The 26,832-nt window shown below is 50.9% G+C and overlaps 1 protein-coding gene across 1 annotated transcript; it reads right to left on the reverse strand.

Moving 5' to 3' along the window:
* Nucleotides 1-3,069: 3,069 nt before the first annotated feature.
* E2f2 (E2F transcription factor 2) lies at nucleotides 3,070-26,513 on the reverse strand. Its single transcript, XM_057783463.1, has 7 exons — nucleotides 26,233-26,513; nucleotides 20,470-20,575; nucleotides 18,519-18,738; nucleotides 17,631-17,789; nucleotides 13,342-13,456; nucleotides 10,818-11,010; nucleotides 3,070-4,658 (listed from the first exon to the last, which is right to left on the reverse strand). Exons 1-7 carry the CDS (start codon nucleotides 26,488-26,490, stop codon nucleotides 4,396-4,398), a joined length of 1,314 nt encoding a protein of 437 aa, XP_057639446.1. The 5' UTR covers nucleotides 26,491-26,513; the 3' UTR covers nucleotides 3,070-4,395.
* Between the last annotated feature and the right edge of the window lie 319 nt (nucleotides 26,514-26,832).

The following is a 26,832-nucleotide window of genomic DNA, read 5'->3' on the forward strand; positions in this document are numbered from 1 at the left end:
CACAGAAAAACGCTGTTTCGGGGTGGGGGCAAGAGAGGAAAAAAGCCTCTAGGCTAAAGGAGCAACAATCTCACCCAGTTCTTGTTTGAAACTGGCTTCCGGCCTTGAACTCACGACCCTTCTGCCTCCCCCCTCCAAGGGCTGGGATTATAAGCACCACCTCACCCAGCCTGGTGTTTTGTATTTTCTGGTTCTGAGTATCTTACAATTTCATTTACTAAACATCTGAATAGAGAGACTTCACAAGAGTCCCCCTGCTGAGCCCTGACACAGCCTCTCCTCTGTGGCCTTCCAGCCTTGATTTAACACAGAGCTTCAGGTACCTAAGGACTTCCCAGCTGAGGCTGACACACCGACCAGGCTGTGGCCTCCCTGCAAAGAGGAAGCAAAAGGCGAAAGCAGGTGCACAGCGTGGACCAGGAAGGAGACTTCTGACCCCACCCGGCACGGCATAGATGCTCCATCCATAAATGTCCGATAAATGAACGACCCTTGCTCAAGAGAGCAAAGGGGATAATCTCACAGGCCACGTGGGCATGCTGGCTGGTTTTTTCTTCTTTTGTCACAGGGGGAGGTGCAGGCAGTAGAACCCAGGGTACTATTCTTTTTTTTTTTTAATTTATTTATTTATTTATTATGTATACAATATTCTGTCTGTGTGTATGCCTGCAGGCCAGAAGAGGACACCAGACCTCATTACAGATGGCTGTGAGCCACCATGTGGTTGCTGGGAATTGAACTCAGGACCTCTGGAAGAGCAGGCGATGCTCTTAACCGCTGAGCCATCTCTCCAGCCCCCCCAGGGTACTATTCTTGTGCGGGCTCTGCCACTGAACTATATACCCCAGCCCAATTCATTTGTTCATTACACAAGAAATGTGTGGAGTTTTCCAGTAAACATGCTGACGAATTCTTGGCATCCCTATCTCAATCTTACCTGGCTGTGACTTCTTTTCCTTATTTTGCAAAGCTATATTTAGTTGGTCAGTTTCTATTTAGGATTTGTCTCAATGCTTCAAAGAAGTGACCTACACGATTTTTGTGTCTTCCCTGATGGGCTGTACACCTTTGAGACATCTGCTTAAAGCATGCTGTTTGGGGGTGTTCGAGGTACTCAGAGAGCTGGTATGAGCTGGGAGGCGGCAACACACCCCATGTGAAGTAGGGGAGGCAGACAGGTCACACTGCAGAGGTTGGCACTGCTCCAAGCATGGGATCAGCAATGCAGGGAAAGGACACGTGGGGACTGGGTACATCAGCTGGGCAAACATGGTCCTCACCCCCCAGTCAGTAAAAAGTGTCACTCAGGAAGCGTAATGGGGTTGAGGTATAGTTCAATGGTGAACACGTGTTTAACATGTATGAGGGCCTGGGTGGGATCCCCAGGACGACAAAAAGAAAGGACACGGAGACGAGGCTTTAGAGCTGCCATTGTTTAATGCCCAATCATCACAACTGAAGAACACGTGCTGGAGTTCAAGGCAAGACTTTGGGTGAAACAAGGAGGTAGGTGACCCACATGGAGTCCCAGCTCAGAGACCCCAGACCCCCACCCCCAGGCACCCCCAACACAAACATCGTAAGACTTCATCTCTCCCAGCAGTCAGAGGCTGGCCAGACTTGTGGCCACTATGGTCCCTAAAGGACCTTGTGGGAGAATAGGGTACCTAGGTGAGATGGGGCCTCTGGGCACAATGACAGAAACCAAGAAACTGATTCTCATACACCCCGAGGGCTTCACACACACCAGAGCCACACAACAGCGGATGCTGGTCAGCAGAAGCAAACTCCCCGCAACGCTAACCTGTGCAGAAGGGAGGCTGAGAACACACACGGAGGGGAAACCAAGTCACACCTCCTCAAAGCTCACAAACTCCCACGGCTTATCAACACACGGGCTGGCCAGGCTGGCCATGTCACCATGGAGGAGGGACCGACTCATCCCGACACCTTCATAGGCGCATTTCCAACGCTATTTACAAGTTTAATTCTGCTAAGTGCTCTCGGGGGCTTGCTGCTGAGGCTGGGAAACCTCCCTGAAGAAAAGCATCCACCTCAAAAGAGACTGGCATCTCTCCCACCCTAGCATGAATGTTCCCGTGGGGCCTAAAAGAAATACCGCTCAAAACGGTGTTCCAAATGGGGTACACCCCATTCTTTTAAAGCACTTTAAGGAACTTGGGGGGTCTCAAGTATCATTGGCAAGAAAGAGGCTTGAGCTGTTTCCCATACTAGCCTGGGGCTTGTCCTGGGAGATCCAGCCCCTTGACCAAGCAGGACTGAAGAGAGAGCCAGGAGAGCAAGAGGCAGCTGGTGGCAAGGCCTCTGTCCATCTCTGGGCTGGGCCTTAGAGCTGTATTATTAGCCTCACTCCAGAAAGGAACTACAGCCCTCTTCTGTCCCCAGAACCTTAGCTCTCCATCCAGAGGCCAAGGCACAGAGGTCAGGCATCTCTGTTCTTGGAGTTGGCACATGGCTAAATAGCAGAGACCTGAGAACTACAAAGCTGCGTTCAGCCTCAGGAGCATCAAACTAGAGCCCAGGTAGCACCCTCACCACTCGAGGGCCACCTGCAGGTCTAGAGCACAGTGAATTCCCTGGTGTCCGATTAAGCCCCTGTGTTTGGTAGCAGGTATGTCCAACCTGCAGCATGGGCCACAGATAGCTACGGACACAACCCAACACAAGACTGTAAACATCCTCAAAACATCACGAGATTTCTTTTTTGGTAACTTAACTGTGCGGTTCTTGACTGTGAACTTTATAGACGACAAGGTCACATCGCAAGGTCGAAAGGTTAGACACGTGATGTAAAAGTATACAAATTCCAAGTGGGGCAGCTGTGAGATGCCGACCACTTGGGGGCCCAAAAAGTTGAGCTAAGAAGGATAAGACAAATTATCCCCAAATGGGCATCAGTTCATATTAGCCCAGCATCTAAACTTCAAATGCCAGTCAGCCAGCTAGAAGCTACCTGGCAGAGTCAACTTCATCTTTTAAATCAATTTAATGCTACAAACTTACAAAAAAAAAAAAAAAAAAAAAAAAAAAAAAAAAAAGTGCTGCCCTGCTGAGCCCCTGAGAAACCCGAGCTCCCTGAAAGAGGGTAAAATCCTCCTTCTCCTGGGCATACCTCTCCAGAACACATGGCCTTGGTTCAGCCCAGAGCACTCTCCATCCCAGGAAGGGCAACGGAGACAGCAGACTCCTGTCCCCATTAGGACCACAGGGACCCTAGATGGTCAGCCCACAGGGAAATAGGCCCAAGGCTCTCCCAGACCCCCACGCCATCTCCTCACGAGCTGCTGAGATCTAGTCTGCAGTAAAGACCACCCCACCCCACCGGTCACCCCCTCGGCATTCCATTGCGGGAAGGTGCAAACCTGCCCCCAAGTTCCTGTCATTTCGGACATTGGACATGGAGCGAGGGTTTGGGAAGGCTGGTCCTTAAGGAATCTCTCCCTCCAACAACCGCGAACAAGAAACAAAATAATCCCCCCAGGGGAGTATGGGCAGCTCCTGGGGTGTTTCTCCTCACACTTGTCTCTGCTTCCACCTCCCAGGTCTCTGACTAGGATGAGGCAGAGGCTCTAAGGAGGGTAACCTCCAGCAGCCAAGACTTGTGCCTCCTGCTTTTCCCAGGGGCTCTTCTGGCCTAGTTCCTGAAGGCCTGTATTTACTTTCTGAGGCTCAGGAGAGACAAGGGAACCAACTGGAAGCTAACCTTCTTGGCTACCTGCTCCCAGAGGGACCTCAATGCTACCTCCCCCAAGACAGCTATTGGAACCTTCTCTGGGAGGGAAGAGATGGAGAACCCTAAGCTGATGCCTTGGCTGGGCCCTGCACTTTATTAGAATTACAAGGCCTAAGTGCAATTAATATTCAAGCAAACTGGATAGTCTCCTCAAGACCCAGGTACCACTGTGGAAGAAGGACCAAGGATTGGCCCGGGCCCCTGGAAGCCCAGGGGTTCCCTTAGACAGTAGACATGGGAGGGCCTGTCGGAGGAGAAACTAGAACAAATCTCCCTGCCAAAACTCAGGGCGGACGAACAAACAAACCTGAAATAAATACAAAGGCATTAAGTGCTTCTTGAAAAAGCCAGGGTTCAACTGCCCCTCAGAAGAAGGCGGCAGACCCTTTCCCTGAACATGGTCACCTGCACCTGTTGTCCTTCATGAAGGGGTCAGAGGTCAGAAGAGGAAGATCAGGGCCCAGCCCCCGACACACTTCCTCACTCCTGTCCTCCACATCTCCCCAGCTGGCCTACACCGGAAGGAAGGCTGGAAGGGAGCCACTCGCACGCAGGGGCTGACACCTAGTATCCAGCATCCCCCATCTGGCGGAGAGCCTGTTGATCTGTCTGTGAGGAGGTAGAGACAGGGGCAGGACTCTTCAATTGATCAACAGGTCCCCAAGGTCATAGGAGTCAAAGAGGTCGCTAATACCCTCGCCCTCATCCATGCCCCACAGGTATTCGTCCTGGTCCAAGGGCGGGGAGAAGCTGATCAGAGGGGAGTTGGCAGTCAGGATCGGGGACAGGAACTGGTCCTCGGTCTGTTGCAGCAGTGGGTGCGACAGTTCCAGCATGTTGTCAGTGGTTTCCAAGGGGACAAGGGATGGCGCTGGTGGTGGTGGGACCGGCTGGGGCGTCAGCACTGGTTTTGGAGACAAAAGACAAGAGTCATGGGTGGCCCTGAGCTCTCTGGCTGGCCAGTCCCTCCTCCATCTTGTCCATGCGATGGCGTGGGGATACCCTATCTCTTCAGACACCAGTCACAGAAATCCCATGTTCCTCTCTCCTCTCCTCTGCCGGGTGCAGTGGCCTGTTCCTGAAGCCATTTGCTCATCCCGGCATTTCCAGTTTTCCTGACACAACACACAACACCCCAACAATTCCTATCTTTAAAAAGCATCCTTCTGCCGGGCGATGGTGGCGCACGCCTTTAATCCCAGCACTCGGGAGGCAGAGGTAGGTGGATCTCTGTGAGTTCGAGACCAGCCTGGTCTACAGAGCTAGTTCCAGGATAGGCTCCAAAGCCACAGAGAAACCCTGTCTCGAAAAACCAAAAAAAAAAAAAAAAAAAAGCATCCTTCTGGGCTGAAGAGATGGCTCAGAGGTTCAGAGCACTGGCTGCTCTTTCTGAGGTCCTGAGTTCAATTCACAGCTACCACATGGTGGCTCACAACCATCTATGAGATCTGGTGCCCTCTTCTGGCATGTAGGCATACATGCAGGCACTGCATACATAATAAATAAATTTTGGGGGAAAAAAAAAAGCATCTTCCCAGGCTGAAGAGGTGGCTCAGTGAGCTGTTCTTGCAGAGACCTGAGTTTGTTTCCCAGTGTCTACACCTGGCGGCTCACAGTGGGTAGCTCTAGATCCAGGAGATCTGATGCCCTCCTCTGGCCTCTGTGGGCACCTGTATTCATATGCATGCACATGCCCATAAGCGAATAAGCAATGAAAAATAAAATAAATCTTTAAAAAAAATGTCCATTAGTGTTTTACTATGGGAAGCTTTGGGTCCCCTGAAACTGGAGTTACAGGCAGTTGTGAGCTGCCGTATGCGTGCTGGGAATTGAACCTGGGTCCTCTAGAAGAGTAGTCAGTGCTGTTAGCTACTAAGCCATTTCTCCAGCCAATCAATCTATTAAATTCTTACAGAAAACCCTAGAACAAAAGTTTTGTGCCAAGGATAGTGGCTTATACCCCTAATTCTGGCCCTTGGGAGGCATCCTAAGTTTGTTTTGTAGCCCACATCACTAGTGTGGGGTACAGAGCAAAATCCTGAAACAAAATAACAAACAAGGGCTGGGGAGACAGATTAGTGGCTGAGACGGCTTGCACTGCAAGCCGGGGGACCCGAGTTCGAATCTCCAGCATCTACCTAGAGGCAGGCATGGTTGCAAGTGCCTATAACCCTAGAAGTAGAAGACAGACACGTGGATCCTGATAGCTCACGGGCCAGCCAGTCTGGCCAAATAATAGCAAGCATCAGACCCAGCGACTCAGTCTTATGGCTACAACTGAGAGGGTGATGTCCTGCTCTGGCCTCTGCACATGTATGCATAGCCACACATGCATATGCATGCAAAACACACATACACACAACACATCAATTACAACTACCTGGGGCAACACTAAAGCTTGGGGCAACAGAGTATTTGCCTACTGCACATAGGCCCCAGGTTCAACCCCCGGCAGCCCACAATTTTAGCACGCTGCTGAGATGACAGCCAGGGGCCTGACCGTGGGAAGAAGAGTGTGGCCGCAAACCCCAGCCCTGCTTTTTATCAGCTGTGGACTCAGTGCCCCAGCTTTCCCAGGAGGCTAAAGTAGAAATGACTCAGAATTTGGGGAAGTGGAAACCACGGGGTAGGTGAACCTTGCTCTCCTTCCTGCTGCTGGGCATGGCCAGGCCGGAGCCATCCTTTGTAACACCTTTTGCTCCGTCCACTCTGAATAGCTCCAAACTACACTAGACCCTGCAAGGGTGAGGTGCTCAGTCTATATCAATTGTTTATAAAAACCATAGTCTGATAGTGTCATCCCCTGGGAATCGGGCCTGCAACATTCATGAGAGAATCTTCTTCTTCTCCTTCTCCTCCTCCTCCTCCTCCTCCTCCTCCTCCTCCTCCTCCTCCTCCTCCTCCTCCTCCTCCTCCTCCTCCTTCTTTTTTAAGCCAGAATGCTACCCCTGAGCTCCACCCCAGCCTATGGGCTTCAGGTCTCACACTAGAGAGATGACGGGAAGTCTTTACTACTGTTTCCCCTAGAGGACAACGAACATGCAGGCAGTACTAACTTTGGAGAGCCGTGTACACGCTGACATGCAGGCAGTACTAACTTTGGAGAGTCGCGTACATGTTGACAGCTGAGCGAAGAGGGCAGAGTAACAGGAGGGACGACAGGGTGGGGCACAGGTCTGGGATCAAAGATAGGGCCTGCGGAGGTGCCCAAAGGGACAGATGGCTGGCACACAGAGAAGCTCTGGTCCCTGGGTGACACATACAGGAGGGGTCCCCAGAGAAGAACGAGGAGTCTGGGCTCTGGTCCCAGCTCTACCATCAACTTGTGAGACCATGAGCAGCCACTCTCTCTCTGGGCATTAGCTCAATTCTGTAGAATGAGCCCAAGATGAATAAACTTCCGTAAAGGGCCGGGCAGTGTTTTAGGTTTTATTGGGCACACGTGGTCTCTGTAACACTGTGGCTCTCTATCCAACTTGTCTTAAAAAGCATTTTTTTTAGATTTATTTGCTTTATGTGTCTGAGTATTTTGTCTGCAAGTATGCCACGAGCATGCAGTGCCAGTAGAGTTCAGAAGAGGGCATCAGATCACCAAAAGCTGTAGTTAAGAAGTCACCACAGGGCACTGGGAACAGAACTCATGTCCTCTGCAAGAACAGCAAATGCTCCTCACAGCTGAGCCTCCTCTCTAGACCCCTCCCCAACGCTTGAAAAATGTAAAAACCAAGATACCAGCCGGTGATGGGTGTGCCAAGTCCTGGGCTCAGTTCCCAGCACAACCACTAAAGACAAAGAAAAACGCGAGTTCAAAGCCATTATTAGCTTGTTGCCCATACAAAAACAAGCCAAATTTGCCCTGCGAGGCTGGAGTGTGTCAACCTTTATGTCAGAGAAACAGAAGCAACCTATGTCCTGTAGAACAGCCACACCAGACCTTGTCACCGGGCTAAGCCCAGTTCTGCCTTTCTTTAGACACGAAGGTTCTTGGGCTAGCAAGATGGCTCACTGAGACAAGGCGCTTGCAGGAGAGCCTAGTGACCCACGTTCAACCCAGGACCTACATGGTGGGAGGAGAAAAACGATTCCTCCAAGTTGTGGGTGGCACATGTACCACCACCAATAAATAAATGTTAAAAAAAAAAAAAATCAAACAAAAAACTACCAGGGTTCTGCTTAAGGAAATCTGGATCCAAAAAACCAAAGATGGAATGCAGTCTACAGACCCTGAAGAACCTGTTCACGTGACCTGGGGCAGAATCCTAGCAGAAGGCAAGGCCATTCTGCAGAGGTGGCTTCTGGCCCCAAGACTCATTAGCTGCACCCACCACCGGCTCCCCCACCCCAGGCCAGGTGTGGGCCCTCCAGTCAGGGGCCCTTCCTGCTTGATCCTGTGCCTGAGGACACAGCCCTGGGCCCCTGTGGGCCAAGGGTAAAGTCACTGTGCTGCTCCCAGCTGCCTCCTTGGCTAAACTGCATCAAGTCTAGTCTCCCTCTTGGGTTTCCATCACTAAACTCATAGAGGTGAGTGAGACTCCTTCCAAGACGTGCTATAGGATGCCAGGGCCCAATATGGAGTCCTGGTGCAAAACAAAACAGAACAAAACCCTAGCTACTGTTACCAGAGGAAGTGCTGAACCTTCTGGGAATCCAGAGTTAACCAGGTGTGGTAATCCTATCCTTGGGGAGGTGAAGACAGAGGACTTCAACTTCCGGATCAGCTTGGGCTAGAGCCCTTGTGTCAAACAATTAAAATGACCTGGAGCCAGCAACATGGCTTTGCAGGTAAAGGTTCTTTTTTTTTTTTTTTTTTTTTTTTGGTTTTTCGAGACAGGGTTTCTCTGTGGCTTTGGAGCCTGTCCTGGAAATAGCTCTTGTAGACCAGACCAGGCTGGTCTCGAACTCACAGAGATTCACCTGCCTCTGCCTCCCAAGTGCTGGGATTAAAGGCGTGCGCCACCACCGCCCGGCAAAGGTTCTTGCCACTAAGTCTGACCATCTGAGTCCAGTGCCTGGAACACACATGGTAGAAGGAGAGAAACAACTCCTCCAGGTTGTCTACTGTCCTCCACACACGTGTCATGGCATGCATGTGCACACGTATACACACATCCACATACGACAATAAATGATGTAAATAAATATATAATGTAAATGCAAAAATAAATATATCTAAAGTAAGTATGTAAATAAAACATTTGTAAAACACCAACAAAGACTCAGGTTGGGGATGTGGTTCAGTGGGTAAGGTGCTTGCGGACTGGGCACAAAACCCCAGGGTTTGATGCCCAGCAGCACAGACACGAAGTGCAGTGGTGCAAGCCTGTAAGTCTAGCACTGGGAAGGCAAGAGGATGAGAATTTAAGGTCATCCTTAGCTACAGAGAGTTCGAGGTTAGCCTGGGCTATATAAGACCCCATCTCGAAACAAAACAAAAACCCCCAGGCACGGTGGCATTTGCTGTTAACCTCAACACTCAAGAGACAGAGCTGGGTAGACCTCGTGAGCTTGAGGCCAGCCTAGTCTACAGGTACTGAACAGAGCTAGAAAGGTCATCCTGTTTCTAATTCTCTGGTTTTGGTGGTAGCTAAGTGTACACATTCAGTGGCTCAGTGAGGAATCGGATGTGAAGCTCACAGCTTCAGAATGGCTGTTTAAAAAAATTATATTCAGCCGGGTGGTGGTGGTGCACGCCTTTAATCCCAGCACTCGAGAGGCAGAGGCAGGCGCATCTCTGTGAGTTCGAGGCCATCCTGGTCTATGAGAGCTAGTTCCAGGACAGACTCCAACAGCTACAGAGAAACCCTGTCTCGAAAAACCAAATAAATAAATAAATAGATTATATTCGTGTTAATGTATATGAATATTTTGCCTGCATGGATGTACACGCCTCACATGGGGAGAGGGTGTGGGTGGGTGTGCGTGCACGCGTGCGCATGTGTGCTCACACGGTGCTGGGGTGTGCCCAAGAAAGGTATTGGCTCCTCTGGAACTGCAATTACGGATGGCTGTAAGCTACCATGCGGGTGCTGGGAACTGAATCTGGCCCTTGGTCTTGGCAACTCAGTCCCCAGCCCCCCGGTTTTGGTTGCTGTGGGGTTTTTTGTTTTTTAATGAGACAGGGTTTCTCTGAGTAGCCCTGGTTGGCCTCAAACTCGGAGATCCAGTTGCCTTTGCCTCCTGAGTGCTGGGATTAAAGGCATGGTATGTGCCACCACCACTCAGTGGCCTTGGCTATTCTAACAGTATAAAAGAGTATAAAAGTATATTGAGATATATAAACTTTGGATCTGGTTAATTTCAGTGTATAATGTTTTTTATTAACAAACTCTTTATGATAAAGTTTTAATTAAAAAAAAAAAAAACAACCACCCAGAGGCTGAGGATGTGGCTTGGGGTGAAGTGCTGGGAAGCATAAGCGTGATGTCCCGGGTTCAGCTCTCATAACACATACGTGACATGACTTACTGTGGCTTATTGAGCGCCACGTGCTTGGCTGTGAGCCAACCACATAGCAATTGTAGCAGTAGAAATGACAGTAACAGCTATTGCCAGGTCAAACACTCGGCTCACCTGAGTTCACTAATCCTTTTAATAACCTGAGAGTTAAACATTAACTACTCTTGTCGAACCTACAGATAAGGAAACTGAAGCAGAAACTGTCGAAGGGCACACAGCAGAGGGATGAATGGCTGTGCCACCCCAGAGCAGCCCGGGCTCTCCTGGTGAGACAGGGATGCACATACGTTTCACAAAGCAAGAAGCAGCCGGGCGGTGGTGGCGCACGCCTTTAATCTCAGCACTTGGGAGGCAGAGGCAGGCGAATCTCTGTGAGTTCGAGACCAGCCTGGTCTACAAGAGCTAGTTCCAGGACAGGCTCCAAAACCACAGAGAAACCCTGTCTCGAAAAACCAGAAAAAAAAAAAAAAAAGCAAGAAGCACAGTTATCACATGTGGGGACACTGGGCTTATCTGCGGGGGATGCTGGGTATCCAACAAGTGCGGACGGGGAAGAATTAGATTCACTGCTCCGCTCACCTCCTCTCCCAAGGAACAGAGGGCCTACCTGAAGACGCTGTGGTCTCTGTGATCCCAGGGTCAGTGCTGCAGCTGGGCTCCGCGAAGTCAGGGATGGGGCTGAGGGTAGAGGCGGAGGGGAGGGCCTCCTTGGCAGGACTGTCTGGCTCCTGCACCTCCTCCGGGCACAGGTAGACTTCAATGGGCCCTTGAGTACTCTTTAGATATATCTGCAGGTTCTCCTGGAGGAGGAAGAGAAACCATCTCACGATGCTGAATATACAGGTAGTGCTACCCACGCGAGCAAGCTCAGCCCGAGCCTAGCACTGTCCTCCCTGCCCAGCTGGGAAAGTATCACCGATCCATGGAACCGCTTGCAAGTCCCCTTGGAGGGAGGACACCTTGATTGTCCCTTGGGTAAGTAGGCCTGCCTTTCAATCCCTGCGGCATCACTTTCGAGGCAGCCAAGAGAGTCCAGGGTTACGTGGCTCCCTCAGGGTGTCACATGGCTGAGCTGTGGACACGCGTGCTACCACAGGCGGGGAGCCCACTTGAGAAGAGCAGAGAGAGGTGGGCAGGGATAGAGAGCGCTGGACAGATGGGAAAATGGGAACCGTGATTTGAGCCCCCGAATTAAACTTTGTCTCCAATCTCCAAGATCCTGGGCTTGTCACTCGGTCTCCCCACCATAGGCGTAAACAAGTTGGGCTTGGTTTCTCCACCCCTATCCCTTCCCACTGGATCCCTACACAGGTCACAGTGACCGTGCGCGCGCGCGCGCACACACACACACACACACACACACACACACAAAGTCCCAGGTCTCCACGTAGCACTTTGCCTGGCAGGAACTCTTGTAGTCTCTGAGACTCAGTTTACCTGTCCCCGCCAGGATGCTTCCCCTGTCCTTTACACAGATTTTCAGTTAAGAAGTAATAAACCGCCGGGCGGTGGCGGCGCACGCCTTTAATCCCAGCACTTGGGAGGCAGAGGCAGGCGGATCTCTGTGAGTTCGAGACCAGCCTGGTCTACAAGAGCTAGTTCCAGGACAGGCTCCAAAACCACAGAGAAACCCTGTCTCGAAAAACCAAAAAAAGGTCCTGGGCTGAGGGGTGGGGCTTTCATTCCCTCTGCAGTATGGATTACTTCAAACACTTCACCATTTCTGGGTCCCTTAATATGTGCCACACCCTGACAGAAGTTGAGCAACACATTCCTCTGTAAAGCATAAAAGCCTAACCGGGGCCCGTCTAACTCAGCTGGTGGAACGCTTGCCCAGCAGGTAAGGCCCTGGCTCCATCCCGGTGCCACCTAAACTAGCGTTCTCAGCAGGCCTATATCCCGGTATTCTGGAAGGAGAGGCAAGAGGGTTCAAATTTCAAGGTCATCTTTGGTTGCATAGTGAGTTTGCAAGGAATCCTCTCAAAGATGGGCCAGAGAGCTGAGATTTAGTGTGCTTTAAAAAAAAAAAAAAAGAGAGAGAGAGAGAGGATCTAGTCTGGGTTGATGAGGAAGGAAGTGACTCAGCCTTAGCTGAAACCTGAGGATGGCTAGCAGATCCACCAGGGATGAGGAAGTGCATTTGGCCTAGAGGGAACAGCGTGTGCAAAGGTCCTGCACTGAGGACCGAACTCACTGCAGAGACTGCAGACGGGCTGACGTGGCAAAGGGCAGGGAGATGAAGGGGGCTCAGAAGAGGGATCAGGCGGAGTCCTTTGGGCTCAGAGCACCAAAGGCTTCACAGGGAGTATTACGGTTTTGGTTTGGAGTTGGAGACACAGCCCAGTGGTTAAGAGCACTGGCTGCTCTTCTAGAGTTCAATTCCCAGCACCCACACGGTGGCTCACAACCATCTACCATAGGATCCAATTCCCTCTTCCATCTGCCGTACAGGCATGCATGCAAGCAGAACACTCATATATATATAAATAAATAAATCTTTAACCAGAAAACAAAGCTTTTTTCTTTTTTTAATTTTTTTTTTTTTTTTTTTTTTTTTTTTTTTTTTGGTGTTTTTCGAGACAGGGTTTCTCTGTGGTTTTGGAGCCTGTCCTGGAATTCTTTTTTTAATTTGATCTTATGTCAGGAATGGTGATGTCTGCCTCTAACACCAGCATTTAGGAGACAGAGGCAAGAAGAACATGAATTTGGGGCTAGGCCGGAAAACAGTGAGTTTAACGCCAACCTGACCCACACAGAGAAGCCCTGTCTCAAAAAGCCAAGGGTACAGGTAGAGCTCAGTCGTGGAGAATGTTCTAGCACATGCAAGGCACCAAGTTCCACCCTCAGCACTGAAGAAAAACCATTTCATCTTTCATCTTGAACCTGTGAGAGCATGGTCAGCAGGTAAGGTAAGCGTTCTTGGGAGCCCTAGTCTGGCTTCTGTGGGGACATAGTGCACGCGCACAGTAACCCCTGAAGAGGGAATGCAAAGAAAAAAATCTCTGACAAACCAGAGAAGTCCCCAGATCCAGAACGGACCAGTGCAGCTGAGGCTGGCAGTGCCAGGAAGACTCTACAGAGCTATCCAGGGCCTTCCTACCCTGTCCTCCACCCAATGTTTCTCTTCTCACCTCCGCCCTGTCCGGTACTTCCAGCCTTGTCTGTGGAGGGGCCTTCACTGCGATCACCGTCTGCTCCTTGAAGTTGCCCACAGCACGAATGTCCTGGTAGGTCACATAGGCCAGTGTAGGGGCAGGAAAGTTAAGAAAAGTGAACACCTTGTCAAAACGCACAATCCGCCCAGCCTACCAGGGAGCTTTTATCTTCTCTTCTAAGCCTCTGAATATTAATCACCTCCTCACACGACATACCATTCAGAAAGACTGCAAGTGACCATAACCTGTTCTTTGACAAGCACAAGCGAACTTCCATCCTGAAGGAGAGAAAACAGGCGTCTAGTGTGGAAGACTGCAACCACAGGAAACTGGATCAGCCTAGATGCCCGTCAACAGACAAACAGATCCTGACAATACGGTACAGACGCAACAGAATAAAGGAAAAGGAAAAGAGGAAACATGCAGGAAACAGTACATGAAGCCCAGTAACCCAAACTTGGAAAGACAACACTGGCCAGGCAGTGGTGGTGCACGCCTTTGATCTCAGCAATTGGGAGGCAGAGGCGGAGGCAAGTGGTTCTCTGTGAATTTGAGGCTAGCCTGGTCTACAGAGCGAGTTCTAGGATCCAAAGTTACAGAGAAACCCTATCTCGACAAAAAGAAAAAAGAATAAAAACAAGAAAATAAAAACTGGGGTGCAGTTCAGTTGGTTAACTGCTTGCTTAGCATACATGGAGCCCTGGGTTTGAACCCCAGGACCACATAAATTGGGCACAGTGGTTAACACCTTTAACCCAATACAAAACAAAACCTATGGGCTGGTGAGATGCCTCAGAGTAAAGACGCTCGCGCTCAAGCACGGCAATTTGATCTTTGGGACCTCCCTGGTAGGAAGAAAGAATCAGCTCCCACTAGCTAACTGTCCTGATCTCCACACATTTGTTCCCCCCCACACAAATACATGCAATTTTGATGGAGGTGGGTCATCTTTCTATCTGTTGTTTCATTGGTTAAGTAATAAAGAAACTGCCTTGGCCCCTTTAATAAGACAGAAAATTAGGTAGGCGGAGTAAACAGAACAGAATGCTGGGAGAAAGAAGCCGAGTCAGGAGTCGCCATGATTCTCCCACTCCAGACAGACGCAGGTTAAGATCTTTCCTGGTAAGCCAGCTCGTGGTACTACACAGAATATTAGAAATGGGTTAGATCAATATGTAAGAGCTAGCCAATAAGAGGCTGGAACTAATGGGCCAGGCAGTGATTAAAAGAATACAGTTTCCGTGTAATTATTTCGGGGCATAAGCTAGCCATGCGGGCGGCCGGGTGCCGGGGACGCAGCCCCGCCGCTCTTGTTACAACAGAGTGGCACCCAACGTGCTAATGAACTCCACGTAAAACCTGAGAGGGCTTAAAAAGGACACATAAAGAAAATTTAAGACAGCTTTTTGCTGTTTCTGGGTTGCGTGCGGCAAAGAAATTGTCCTAACTCAGCAACAGGAAAAAACTGGCTGTTTTAAAATGCCGGCTTTCTGGGCTGTGCCGCCATTGCGATCTCTGTCTGGCTCCTGCAGGAGACAGAGCTTTTAAATGGATCATTTGGAGTAAAGTACTACAATTTGTTTGATGGCAACTAGACTCGCTGTGTGCCTAAAAGGAAGTCATTTTGTGCTGCGGCTCAGAGGCACAAGCAGCTCCACCATGCTACTGATGCAAATTGCAAGGATCAGAGGCAGGAGCGGCTCCGCCATGTTGGACTGGGCGGGGCAAGCAGGCAGTACCTGTTTTTGACCTAGAAATGTCACAGCTTATATTCTTAAGGGCTTACTAATTTAAAAGCGCAAAACAAAGTGCTCCTGGATAGTAAAAAAATTACAGATTCACAATGGAACAGATTCAGACACTGTTGGATAAATATACGTAGGCTTGAGAGAGAAAAAAAAAATATATAAAAAATAAAGTTAATGTCTTAAAAAAAAAGGGTAAAGTCTTTAAAGAGACAGAGTAGAGATAGTTGTAGATTAAAAGAAATAAAGAAAAATAAGCCACGTAAAAATGGAAAATTCAAAGAGAGTCTGGATTCTTTGTATTATTGTGTTTTCTTTAAAATTTTTGACTGTAAAGGAGCTAAGTGCAGAGAGACATTTCATTATATGGGCTGCCAAGCTAAACCAGAATGGATACAAGGGTATTATGATTTCAGAATATGGGTCTAAGGATATGATGCTTTGGAGAGGGTCTTCTTTTGTTTTCACAGAGGATGAGACTCTGTGGATTGCGTCTATACCAATATGGTATGATAGACCACGCCCTCCTGAAAGGTTGCTGTGAACACCTTCAGAAAATTACTTCACTCAACTGCCGACTGAGATGACCCTGACACACAGGTTACACCATGAAAGATCTGAATACAGCGCCCCCATTCAGCAGGAAGCAGTTTGGAGAGAAAAAAACTGCGCCCATATTCCCAAATATTGTTTATGAATATTCTTTTACATTTAAAGGGGGATATGATATAGATATGAATAATTTGCATTGGTGTGGATTTGAAGGTCAATTTTGTTATATGTATATGCATATTTCTAATCTTGATTAAGGTATTGTGATTGTATAGTTCATTAAAAAATGTAATGTATATAGGTTGTTAATGGATAATCATTGATAATTGTCAAGCTTTTAGTCATGTTAGTTTGATTTTCTAGATGTGCATAGATATATTTCAGCTAGATAGGCATTCTTCATATCTTTCAAAGACTGCAGAATATGGCATTTAATGTTTTAATAACTTAGGGCTTTTCATGATAATGAGACACGTCTGCTCCTGGCAGCACCAATCTACTTCAAGAGGAAGATGGGCACCGAAGAGGCTCCTTAAGGAGTTTGATAGCCATTTGGGCAAGAAACTGCTCTTGCCTGGACTGTTGCATAAACTGGACACAGAGAACCCGCAGAAAGAGGACTGCTAAACTTGCCTAAAGGTGAGATGGCTTTTCGGGGTTCCTGACTCCTAAAAGAGTCTGCGAGACATTCTGCAGGACACAGCAAAAAGTGACTGAACTGTCTTTGGAATTTCCTGCTTGATGAAAATGTCTGCTGGATACTATGGGCCTGAAGGTTAAAGATGGATGCCCCAACAATACAAAAGAACTTTGGGTAACTGTCCAGGCAGTGAGATGTCTCTGTCATTTCTATAGTTTTGGATCTCTTGTTTGCTTAGGTAATATTATATCCTTCTGGAGTCTTTGATGGAGTTAAAAAATGGATAGATAGTTATAGTTTTCCTTAGTTATGATAAAATAGATATAAATATTATAACTGTAATTCTTGCTTGATAACTGTTTTGCTATATGTAATCTTACTATGTTAAAGTGAAAGCCTTTCTTTTTTGTTTAAACAGAAAAAGGGGAAATGATGGAGGTGGGTCATCTTTCTATCTGTTGTTTCATTGGTTAAGTAATAAAGAAACTGCCTTGGCCCCTTTAATAAGACAGAAAATTAGGTAGGCGGAGTAAACAGAACAGAATGCTGGGAGAAAGAAGCCGAGTCAGGAGTCGCCATGATTCTCCCACTCCAGACAGACGCAGGTTAAGATCTTTCCTGGTAAGCCAGCTCGTGGTACTACACAGAATATTAGAAATGGGTTAGATCAATATGTAAGAGCTAGCCAATAAGAGGCTGGAACTAATGGGCCAGGCAGTGATTAAAAGAATACAGTTTCCGTGTAATTATTTCGGGGCATAAGCTAGCCATGCGGGCGGCCGGGTGCCGGGGACGCAGCCCCGCCGCTCTTGTTACAACACAATTTAAAAAAGAAAAAGTGTAAAAACCAAACAGACAATTATAAGGAAAATCTAGACTGGATCCAAACACCCATTCTAGCTTGCCCTTATCAACACGGTACAGTGGGTACCAGGAATGGCACCTAAATCTCTGTGGTAACATCTCACAAAAGAAAAGGCAAAATGGGCTAGAGAGATGGTTAAGAGCATTGGCGGTTCTTCCAGAGATCCCGAGTTCAATTCCCAGCAACCACATGGTAGCTCACAACCATCTGTAGTCGGATCTGATGCCCACTTCTGCATAATAAAGTTGTTCATGCAGATGGAGCACTCATATATATAAAATAAGTAAATCTTTTTTAAAAGAAAACAAAAACAAACCCCAAATTTCCCTACTTGAGGGAGACACAGACATGAGAGTCCCCCAGAGGGAGCTAGCCCCTATAAGGAGGTAAGAAAGCAACTGAGTGTAGAAAGTGAATAGCCAGCTGCCCTGCCCCCTCCCCCATGTCCCCGCAGGAAGGATATTTCTTGTTGGCATTATCTTCGGTCAGGTGCTTGAAGCTCTGCGTGCAACTCTGAATGAGCTGGTCCAAGGCCTGTTCTGCGTTCATCAGCTCCTTCAGCTCCTGCCCCAGCTGCTGCTGCTTCGCAGGTCGGGTGGGGTCTTCAAATATTCCCCTGCCTCTGGGAACAGAGCCGCCCGCATTGTCGGTGTGAGTCCATATTCGCGGTCCCTACCGTCAGGGCTGCCCTGCACAACTGCATGAGGGAGCTAGGGAAACCCCAAGCCAGAGCGAGTCTCCAGTGGTGCCCCGTGCCATGCCGTGAAAATCGGTGATGATGCCTAGCTCTCTGGGAACTGCCGTGGACGAGCTCTTGAAGTTTGGCGGTAGGTTAGCGAGAAGAAGCCCGAGCCCCACGGTCTACCTGTAGGCCCCAGCCTCCACCAGATGGAAGGGAACTATTGACTTTAGCCCTGGCTCCGCTCCTGGGTTTCCTTTAGGGTTCACGCCAGGGTTCTTTCAGACCTTGTAGTTGTGGAGAGGAGTCTGACCCACACCTGTGCAGCTCCCAAGGGGCTTTCCAAAGAGGGGAGATCCTAGGGACCCGGGACACAGGAGCTGGGGTGTTCTCAGGCCTTTACAACCCCTAGAACTCCACTCTGCCCGGTCCTTTTGCTCTTTCTACTGTATTATTCCAGCATTTAACACCTGTCCTAGCCCACTCAAACACACTGGCCACACCCCTCCCATTGGTTGGCTTTGGCCACCACCACCACCACCCTGTACTTAGGCGGATTGCCTGTTGCTGGGGAGGGCACTCCAAAACTCACACCTATTGGCTACTGCTCCAGGCCCCGCCCCCAACACGTGCACCCATTGGATGGTGCCACGGCCTGGCCCAGGCACTCACACCCACTGGATGTTGTTTTTGGACTTCTTGCGGATGAGTTGGATGCCCTCCAACACGTTGGTGATGTCATAGATGCGCCGCTTCTGCACTTCCAGCACTTCGGCTGCCCAGTTTAGGTCCAGGACCCCATCCTCGGACTCGCTCAGGAGGTAAATGAATTTCTTGGTGAGCAGCCCCAGCGAGGTGTCATAGCGTGTCTTCTCCCCAGGAGACTTGGGGGCTGAGGAAGAAGATGCCTTACTCACACACTGCTCCGGGGGAGCCAGCCTGGGTTCTCTCCAGGAATTCAGCTCCATTAAGCAACACCTTCTACCAGCCTTCACGGAGAACTGTCCAGCGTGCAGAGCACGCAGGCAGGGGGTTCTGCACTGTGACCCAGACCAGGACCCTGTAACCTCTGAGGAAAGAGACTTGCTCCAAGTCTCACCGCCAGGAGGCGCTGCAGAGACCGGAAGCCAAGTGTCGCGACTCCGGGTTCACCTTTCCACCAGAGCTCAGAACAGACAGCAACACTCCAACAACTTTGTACTGTTGGGAGGGTCACTGTTCTGGGCATTTACCTTAAGCGATTGCCCTGCAAGGTTGTACAGAAGTACAGATTTTTACTACGTAATTTGTTTGTTTCACTCAGCAAGTGGCAAACTAGTATTCAAATGCCGGCAGTTTGGCTCCAGCCTTTCTCCTAAACCATCCTGTCCTGCCAATTATACCAGGAATTCGGAATTATGGTCGGGACGGAAGGGCAAGCCTGGATTTGAGAACATTTTTATAGATCCACATTCGCCTTGCCTTTCCATGTGTAGCCCAATAATTATCCGAGGGGAATCATTTAACATCAAACATCAAATGGACCAGGTTCGTGGAAAAGGTCCCTTTCTCAATGAGGCGGTGATGTTGCAATACCACATCTCAGCTGCAGCGAATTAAACCACAAAGGAACTTTTGCAATCAAATGACTTTAAGTCACATAGAAGTTGGTGGCCAAGCTCATCATGGGAACTAAGTTTTAGTCACAAATCCCTCTAGAAGGGGACTTGAGAATCCCTTAACACGCAGAGGCCAAGCATTTGGCACACATGTTGATTAGTCCAGTCTTGCGTCCATGGCAGACATTAATAGTCGATCCGTGTCTTATGCTCTGTAGTTCTACTGAGTGAGCTTTGGAATCCATCAGTCTTGGGTCTAGGTAACCTCTCTAAACAGCCAGCTGAAGATAAACTTTCTTCTCATCCTGATCTAGCTGTGTCTCATCTACACGAGCTAACAAGGGTTCACAGAAAAGGGTGAACCAGTCAAGGCACATGGGGGCCCTTACCTGGACCCCCAGTTCCTGACCTTCATGCCCTCACTGGATCTCTGGGGAATTTCATACACCTCCTGGACACACTGGTTTTAATTCCCAGTTTAACCAGAATACTGACTGGAAATCCCAGCTGCAGGACTTCTTTCTGGCTTAGCTTTAGGAAGGCTCTAGCCAGACAGCCCCAAGATCGTCGGGTGGTACAGGCGAGATTTCCAGGCTTCAGCTTCCCTCAATCAATCAGGGCTGTCTGCATGTGGGAGACAGACCCTGGTGAGCTGCTGACCGCCCCCCTCCGAGCTCTCTTTCAGAAAAAGTCAGATTGACCCATCTATGAAAACTTAAAAAAATATTAAGCTCCCAAATCAACACTCGTGATCACGGTTAGCTCTGGGGAGCCGGTGCGTGAGGCGTTAGTTCGGTTTCCACGGACCAGCTGTGTGACCTTGGCCAAGTCCTGAGCTCTTCCGAGCTACCTCAAGAGTCATAGGGGCACAATCCTACCCACTGGACAGAATCAAGTGTGAGAATACACCAGAAACCTTGGGAAAGGAAACATTTTGAAACAGACCCCCGGGCTGGCGACTTGGGTAGAACTGTTGCCTCCTATCCTGTGCTACCCTGCTGTAGGTGCCCACCAGAAACTCTTACTTTTGGGGCTCGGCAAACCATCCACTCGGATGCACTTCCCCTTGGGAGTCCGGAATTCAGGGACTGCAGGCCTCCCAATGCCCTCCAGGTCCAGCTTCCTCTTGGCCTTTGACAGACAGGAGAGAGGGGAAGAGGAAGAGTTAGAGAATTGGGGGTCTTCCTTAGCTTGTTCCCTGAACTGCAGCCAGGCCAAGGAACCCACCGGCAGCCTCTGTGTGTTTGTCATCAGCCCTTGGTTCAACGCGGCTGACTGAACCTGGGGAGGAAATGTCAGTGCCCAGTGAAGCGAGTGCCATATTTTCTTTTTTTTTTTTAAATATTTATTTATTTATTTATTATGTATACAATATTCTGTCTGTGTGTATGCCTGAAGGCCAGAAGAGGGCGCCAGACCTCTTTACAGATGGTTGTGAGCCACCATGTGGTTGCTGGGAATTGAACTCAGGACCTTTGGAAGAGCAGGCAATGCTCTTAACCACTGAGCCATCTCTCCAGCCCCGAGTGCCATATTTTCTGAGGGGCAATTAAGTTCCCATCTCTGTGGATCAGCCCCTGGAGGCATCTACCCAATGAAACACACACACACAACGCACACTTGAAGGAAGAAGTGGGCAGGACCTAAAACCACATCAGGCTGAAGACCTGCCCCTTTCAGAAGCAGCTGGCCCAGACAGACCTGGTGCTCATCACAGCCCCACAGCTGGCCCTTATCAGGGTGGGACCAGCATCCGCCCAGGCCCAGGGGACTTCCTGGCTCAGTGCCACACCCCAGGGAGCTGTCCACATTGGGAAACAGTGCAAACACTCCCCCTCGCCATTTGGGCTCCAGTTTGAGGGTTCAGGGCCTCCTGAATGGAGGGCTTGTCACTCTCTTTGCCGCCAAGACACAATGAGTCCTTCCCCGGTGTCTTAAGGACAAGCAGCTGAGGCCCTGCTGCCCCTCCCCGTTCCCGCCAAGCTTGGGAAACACCTGCTGGGGAAACCAAACCACAACCCATCTGCTCCTTTCTACCCAGACACCACCCACCACCAGCACCACAGGGTCACATTCTAGCTGCATTGCCCGGAAAGGGCCTCCCTGATGGTTAGGGCTGGGCAGGGGTGGGGCAGAGGCACTAGGGCACTGGGGCACTGGGCAAAGAGCCAGCTGGAATCTCCAGCACCTTTGAAGGCTCACGGTGTGACCTAAGGTCATGTGCCACCATAGCTAAGAGCCTCAGTTTCCTGCTCCATAAAATGGGCAGAACACAGTGACCTGGAGAACTATGGCAAGGACTTGGAAGTAGCTTCTGTGGAGTTCCCAGGATGAGCTACCCAGTAGGGGCTCAGGAAATGCAGTCTATTCCCCAAACACGATCTTGACATCTTCCTGGACACACCCTCTGGGGCCATTGAGCCTGTTTCCTTCCTTGCCTGTCCCCCAGACACCCCCACCCACTTGAGAGGTCTGTTTTAACACTTAGCGGTGAGGTCACGCTCTGTAGGGCTGAGCCTTCTAACTGCTGCTGAGCACAGCTGGCCTGACAGGTGTCGGCGCCCCCCCACTCCTGCCCCCTCCAGGAAGTCTCCCTGGACTGGTGAAAGAGTCCTGCTCACTGCTCCCAGGAGCCCGAATGCTGCTTCTCTTCTCCGCCCCATACCAACGCTCAGACAGAATCCAAACATTTCCCTGCTTGTTCCCCTGCCGGTGTCTCCTGAGTAGCCCCATCTAGTCATCAGAGAACGGGCCAGTCAGTCACCCGCTGAGACCTCTGCACAATCCAGACTGAGCTCCAGCGCCTGGCTCTAACTGACCCCCAGCACCGCTAACGCCCATTGCATGGCCGTTGTAATCAAGGCCAGGTGGGTTCCACAGACTTTGTCTTGATCAAAACGGTTCGCTCTGACCCCCTCCCACCATACAAGGGCAGGGAGACAAGGGGATTGGTGAGGCCAAGTTCCAGCTCAACCCATCCTCCCAACCCCCCATCAGAAGGTCACTTGCCTCCTGCAAGGCAGGGGGCAGGAGAGAACCCTGACCAGCTGATCACAGTCTCAGTCCTGAAGTGGATCAGCACTGGCGGTCTGTCTTGGCGGACAAGTGGATCCAGAGAGGTTAAGTTGCAGAGACAGAAGCAGAGCCAGGGCTTGAACCCGGATCTGTTCCAGATCAACCCCAAAGTCACAGCCAGCCAGGCTACAAGAGCCCTGCATACACATTCCTCAGGAATTGCTAGAATGTGGGCTAAGGCCTGGCTGTCATCTGCTTCCATGGCATCACACTGTCTCTTCTTCTCTCACTATGTCCTACACTCACTGCTCTTGCAGGGGACCTAAGTAACAAAGTGTCCCCACTAAGGACACCAGCCTAAACACCTTTGGGTACTATCATGTGACTGGGTTGAGCCTGCAGAGCCAGGTGGCAGAGGACAAGCTCCAGGAGGGGCTGAGGAAAGGCCTTGGGGTCAGACGGGGTCAAAGCTAGGCTTCTCCCTCCTTAGCTAGGTGAGCTGAGAAGTCAGGTGGCCTTGACCCACCTATAGAATTAGGCCAGTCTGCTCAAGCTGAGAGTCAGTAACTGTACCCTGTCCAGGCCCGTGCGGGGCCTCCCGCCACACAGGCATGGGTATGGGTGAAGTTCAAGGGTGAACGAAGAGGAGACAGCAGGGGCTAAGGAGAGCAAAGGTCTGTGACCACACCCAGAGGCCAGTGTGGGTCTAATCTGGACCCTCTGAAGCAGCCCCTTTTAAGTCCACCTGCCAAGCCCTTGAGGATAGAACACAGGCAGCCCTAGAGAAACAGAGGAGCAAGGAGGGCAACCAAGAGTAATTGGACCAGAGAGGGAAGTGACTTGTTTAAGGTCACACAGCAGGGACCTGGGTCTCCTTTCCAACCTAGTCAGGCACTGGTGTGAGAACAAATTTAGGGTTCACTTAGCTGTTGGCTCCAAAGTTCCATGACAGCAGGACAGCCTGGGACTTCCCACCCTGTCCCTGAGCCTATTTGTCATATTCTGCTTGGTGTCAGTAGAGTGTACACACACACGCACGCACACACACACGCACACGCACACACACGTGCGCGCACACACACGCACGCGCACGCACACACGCACACACGTGCGCGCGCACACACGCACACGCACACACACTCCAAGCCATTGGAGAGGCTGAAGCAGGAGCTTGTTTATCTTGAAGCAGGGTATCACTATGCAGCCCTGGCTGTCCTAGACCAGGCTGATCTCAAACTCACAGAGATCCACCTGCTTCTGCCTGTGGAGTCCTGGAATCAAAGACCTAAATAAGCCACCACGATCAGCTGGATCTGGAACTTTCAACAATCTTTCTGCCTCAGTTTCCCCAGTGCTTAGGACTATCGGAGCGTATGTTTGCTCAGCCTTGCTGGATCATTTGAGCCTAGGAATTCAGGACCAGCCCGGCAATAGTGAGACCCTATACCAACAATAACAACAACATCAACAACAAGAGTCAGGCATGGTGGCGCACGCCTTTAATCCCAGCATTTAGGAGGCAGAAGCTGGCAGATCTCTGAGTTCGAGGCCAGCCTAGTCTACAGAATGAGTTCCAGGATAGTAATGTGGACAGAACAGACAAATTAAGAGGCAAAGAAGAACACCAGAGAGCCCCCACTGTCCTCACAGAAGCCAGTTGGTAGGGCTGGCCAGCGGTGAGACCCCACAAGGGTGGCCCTCGGCCTTTTCTAGAGGACAGCAAGAACAGTGGCCTAGAAGCAAGGAGACCTGGGTCCTGGCCTTGCTTCTGCAACCCAGCTTGGTTACCATCCCTTTAAAGGCCAGCTCCCCAACAAATCTTGCTCAGCCCACACTTTGCAGCCACAAAGCAGAAGGCCACACCCAAGGTTGGGTTTGGAGCAGCTCCAGGTCACACCCTTGTAAAATGAGTAAGCAGGGGGTTAGGCCTGCCCACGGGGCACGGGGCCCCAGCATCTGGGGATGGACCAGAGATGGGCTCTGGGCCTGGCAAGCCTTTACCAAGTCTGATGCAAGGACACCCCACTCCTTGGCTTGTAACGTGGGCAAGTGACTTCACCTCTGCTCGGTTTCCTCCCCTGCAGAGTGCCTCATCCCGAGCATCTTAACCAGGATAACTGGTGAGCATGAGTGCCAAGCAGTACCTGGCATGCAAGAGCGGCTCTGGCTAAGATCCCTGAGCCCGCCCTGGGAGGGTAGAACAAGACAGATGCAAAGTTGGTGGGGAAGGCCCAAAGCAGCTCAAAACCCCAGCTGTTACTGACACTCTACATCCAAAAGCAGGTGGTCAAAGGAGAGACTAGCCTGCCACAGAGTCCCCTTTCCTGGGGCCACCTAGCTCCAAGACTGCATAGAGAGAGCTCACTCGTGGGTCAGATCACCAGACCCATCTCCCTGTATGACCTCTGACCCTCAGTTTTCCACCTCAACGACAGAAAGCTTCTTCTTCAATCTGCTTTACAAGCTACACAGATAAATGCATTGGGCCGGAAAGTGCTGAACATCAGACAAGGCAAGAGTTATCCTCATCATCTTGACCTGTAAAACAGGGATGACAGCACAGCCCAGACACTTCCTGCCCTCACAGGAAAGGGATCTGGGAAGGGAAAACACAGCTCTCTAGTGAGGCTCTGCCTGTAGCCAGAGAGCTCCCAAGATTACTGAGCCCTGAGTTCGTCCTGGGAAGGCAGGACAGACAGATGCACAGGTCATCCAAAAGGCCCAGGGGACATGGGGTGTTCTTATCCCCGTCCCTAGACTTACCACACACTACAAATATCATCTCCCCTCCCTGGCACCTGCTTCCAAAACCTGAGCTAGAAGTGACAGAGGAGACAAGCCAGGGAAGGTACATTTTCTAGAAGAGGAAACATGGGCTGGCAAGGTGGCTCAGTGGGTAGAGGAACTTGCCACCACGCTCCACAGTTTGAGCTTGAACCCCAGGACCCACTCAGAAGTAAAAAATTTGACTCTGAAAGCTGTCCTCTGACCTCCACACACAATGTGGTACAAAGAGCACCCTCCCCCACAGGGATGTAAGCTTAAAACTTTGGAAAGAGGAGACAGAGGCCCTGACTTATCCAAATATACAGCAGCTGAAACGAAGCTCTCCAACCCTCGCTCCAACCCCCCCAGGCCTTCTCCCACTCCACCTCCACTCTAGTTGCCCCTTCTCCTATCACAGGCACCCTGTGCTACCGCCCAAAGCCACCACACCAGGCCTCCTTGACAACAGATCCGCAGGTCTGAGGAGGACACAGTCCAAGCGAACAGGAACTCCGACAGACTGACTACATTTGCATCTGCTACTGGCTATTTCGGAGGATGACCAGGCCGTGGGGAGGACCTGAGGACAGCACTTGAGAAGGAGCTGGCTAGACCACTTTGTCCATACCAGGCCAGTCCAGAGACCTATGAGACTTACTCTCCTGTCAAACCAGGAAATCCCACAGGCCAAGCCCCTGGCCTGACATAGCAGGTGCTGGTTTCTGGTATAAACAACGAAGAAATGAATGAGTTTTAGCAATGTCTATGCCTTGTGGACTCTCAAGGTCACATTGGCTCCGTGGACACTGGACTGGGTCTCCAGGCTACAGTCCAGTGCTCACCACACTCCACAACAGCAGGTGAGATTATTTCACGCAGTAGGAAAACACTGCCAGTACCACTTCCCCACCTCAACCAGCTGTACTCAAAGTGAGCCCCAGGCGCCCTCCTTCCTTTTCCCCACCCAGACACACATATGGGAAGCACCGGGGGGTCCCCAGCTTTACCGGCAGCCGGCCTGCGGGCACACATCGCACAATCTGGCCCTCGGGTCCGTGGGGAGTGGCGTCGAGGCAGGTGCCCAGAGCCGCAGTGGAAGGCACCGTCTGCGTGCAAAGCGAAGTGTAGTAGGTGGTGGTGGTGGCCGGACAGAGCTGGGGGCTGCTGAGACCTGGAGGCCACAGCTCGGTGGGGTTCAACGCGGGCAAGCTCTTTGTGGGTTGCGCGGCTGTGGCCGGAGCCAGGGTCCGCGGCGCGCGCAGCATGGCGAGTGCGGCGCCCCCTACCCACCCGGGTCTGGCGCGCGCGCGGGGCACCTGCGGGCTTTGCAGCCGGCTGCGCCGCGGACGCCGGGAGCAGCCGCCAATGGACGCCCGCGGGGCAAGGCCGGACCCTCCCCTCCTGGCCCGCCGCCCAGTGCTGCCGAGCTCGGAGATCACCGCTCGGAGATCGCGTGGCGCGGGTGACACTGCCAGGGGCTGGCCCGGCCTGCGCCCCGAATGTCTGGGCACCCGGGATCGCACCGGCGCGGGAAAGCGTCCCGGGAATCCCACGGGCTCCGCGGACACGCGTGTGCTCTGACCCGCGAGGGGTGTCCTGCACGCCCT

Source organism: Chionomys nivalis, chromosome 11, assembly GCF_950005125.1.
Source record: "Chionomys nivalis chromosome 11, mChiNiv1.1, whole genome shotgun sequence".
In the NCBI taxonomy this organism is placed as follows: Eukaryota; Metazoa; Chordata; class Mammalia; order Rodentia; family Cricetidae; genus Chionomys; species Chionomys nivalis.

What these genes read in the sequence shown, in the direction of transcription:
- E2f2 (XM_057783463.1), bottom strand. Translation starts at nt 26,490, where the DNA reads ATGCTGCGCGCGCCGCGGACCCTGGCTCCGGCCACAGCCGCGCAACCC. An exon ending in TGCCCGCAGGCCGGCTGCCG is followed by an intron (nt 20,576 to 26,232) that starts GTAAAGCTGGGG and finishes TGTCTGTCAAAG; the next exon opens with GCCAAGAGGAAGCTGGACCT. An exon ending in AAAAACAACATCCAGTGGGT is followed by an intron (nt 17,790 to 18,518) that starts GTGAGTGCCTGG and finishes CTCTGTTCCCAG; the next exon opens with AGGCAGGGGAATATTTGAAG.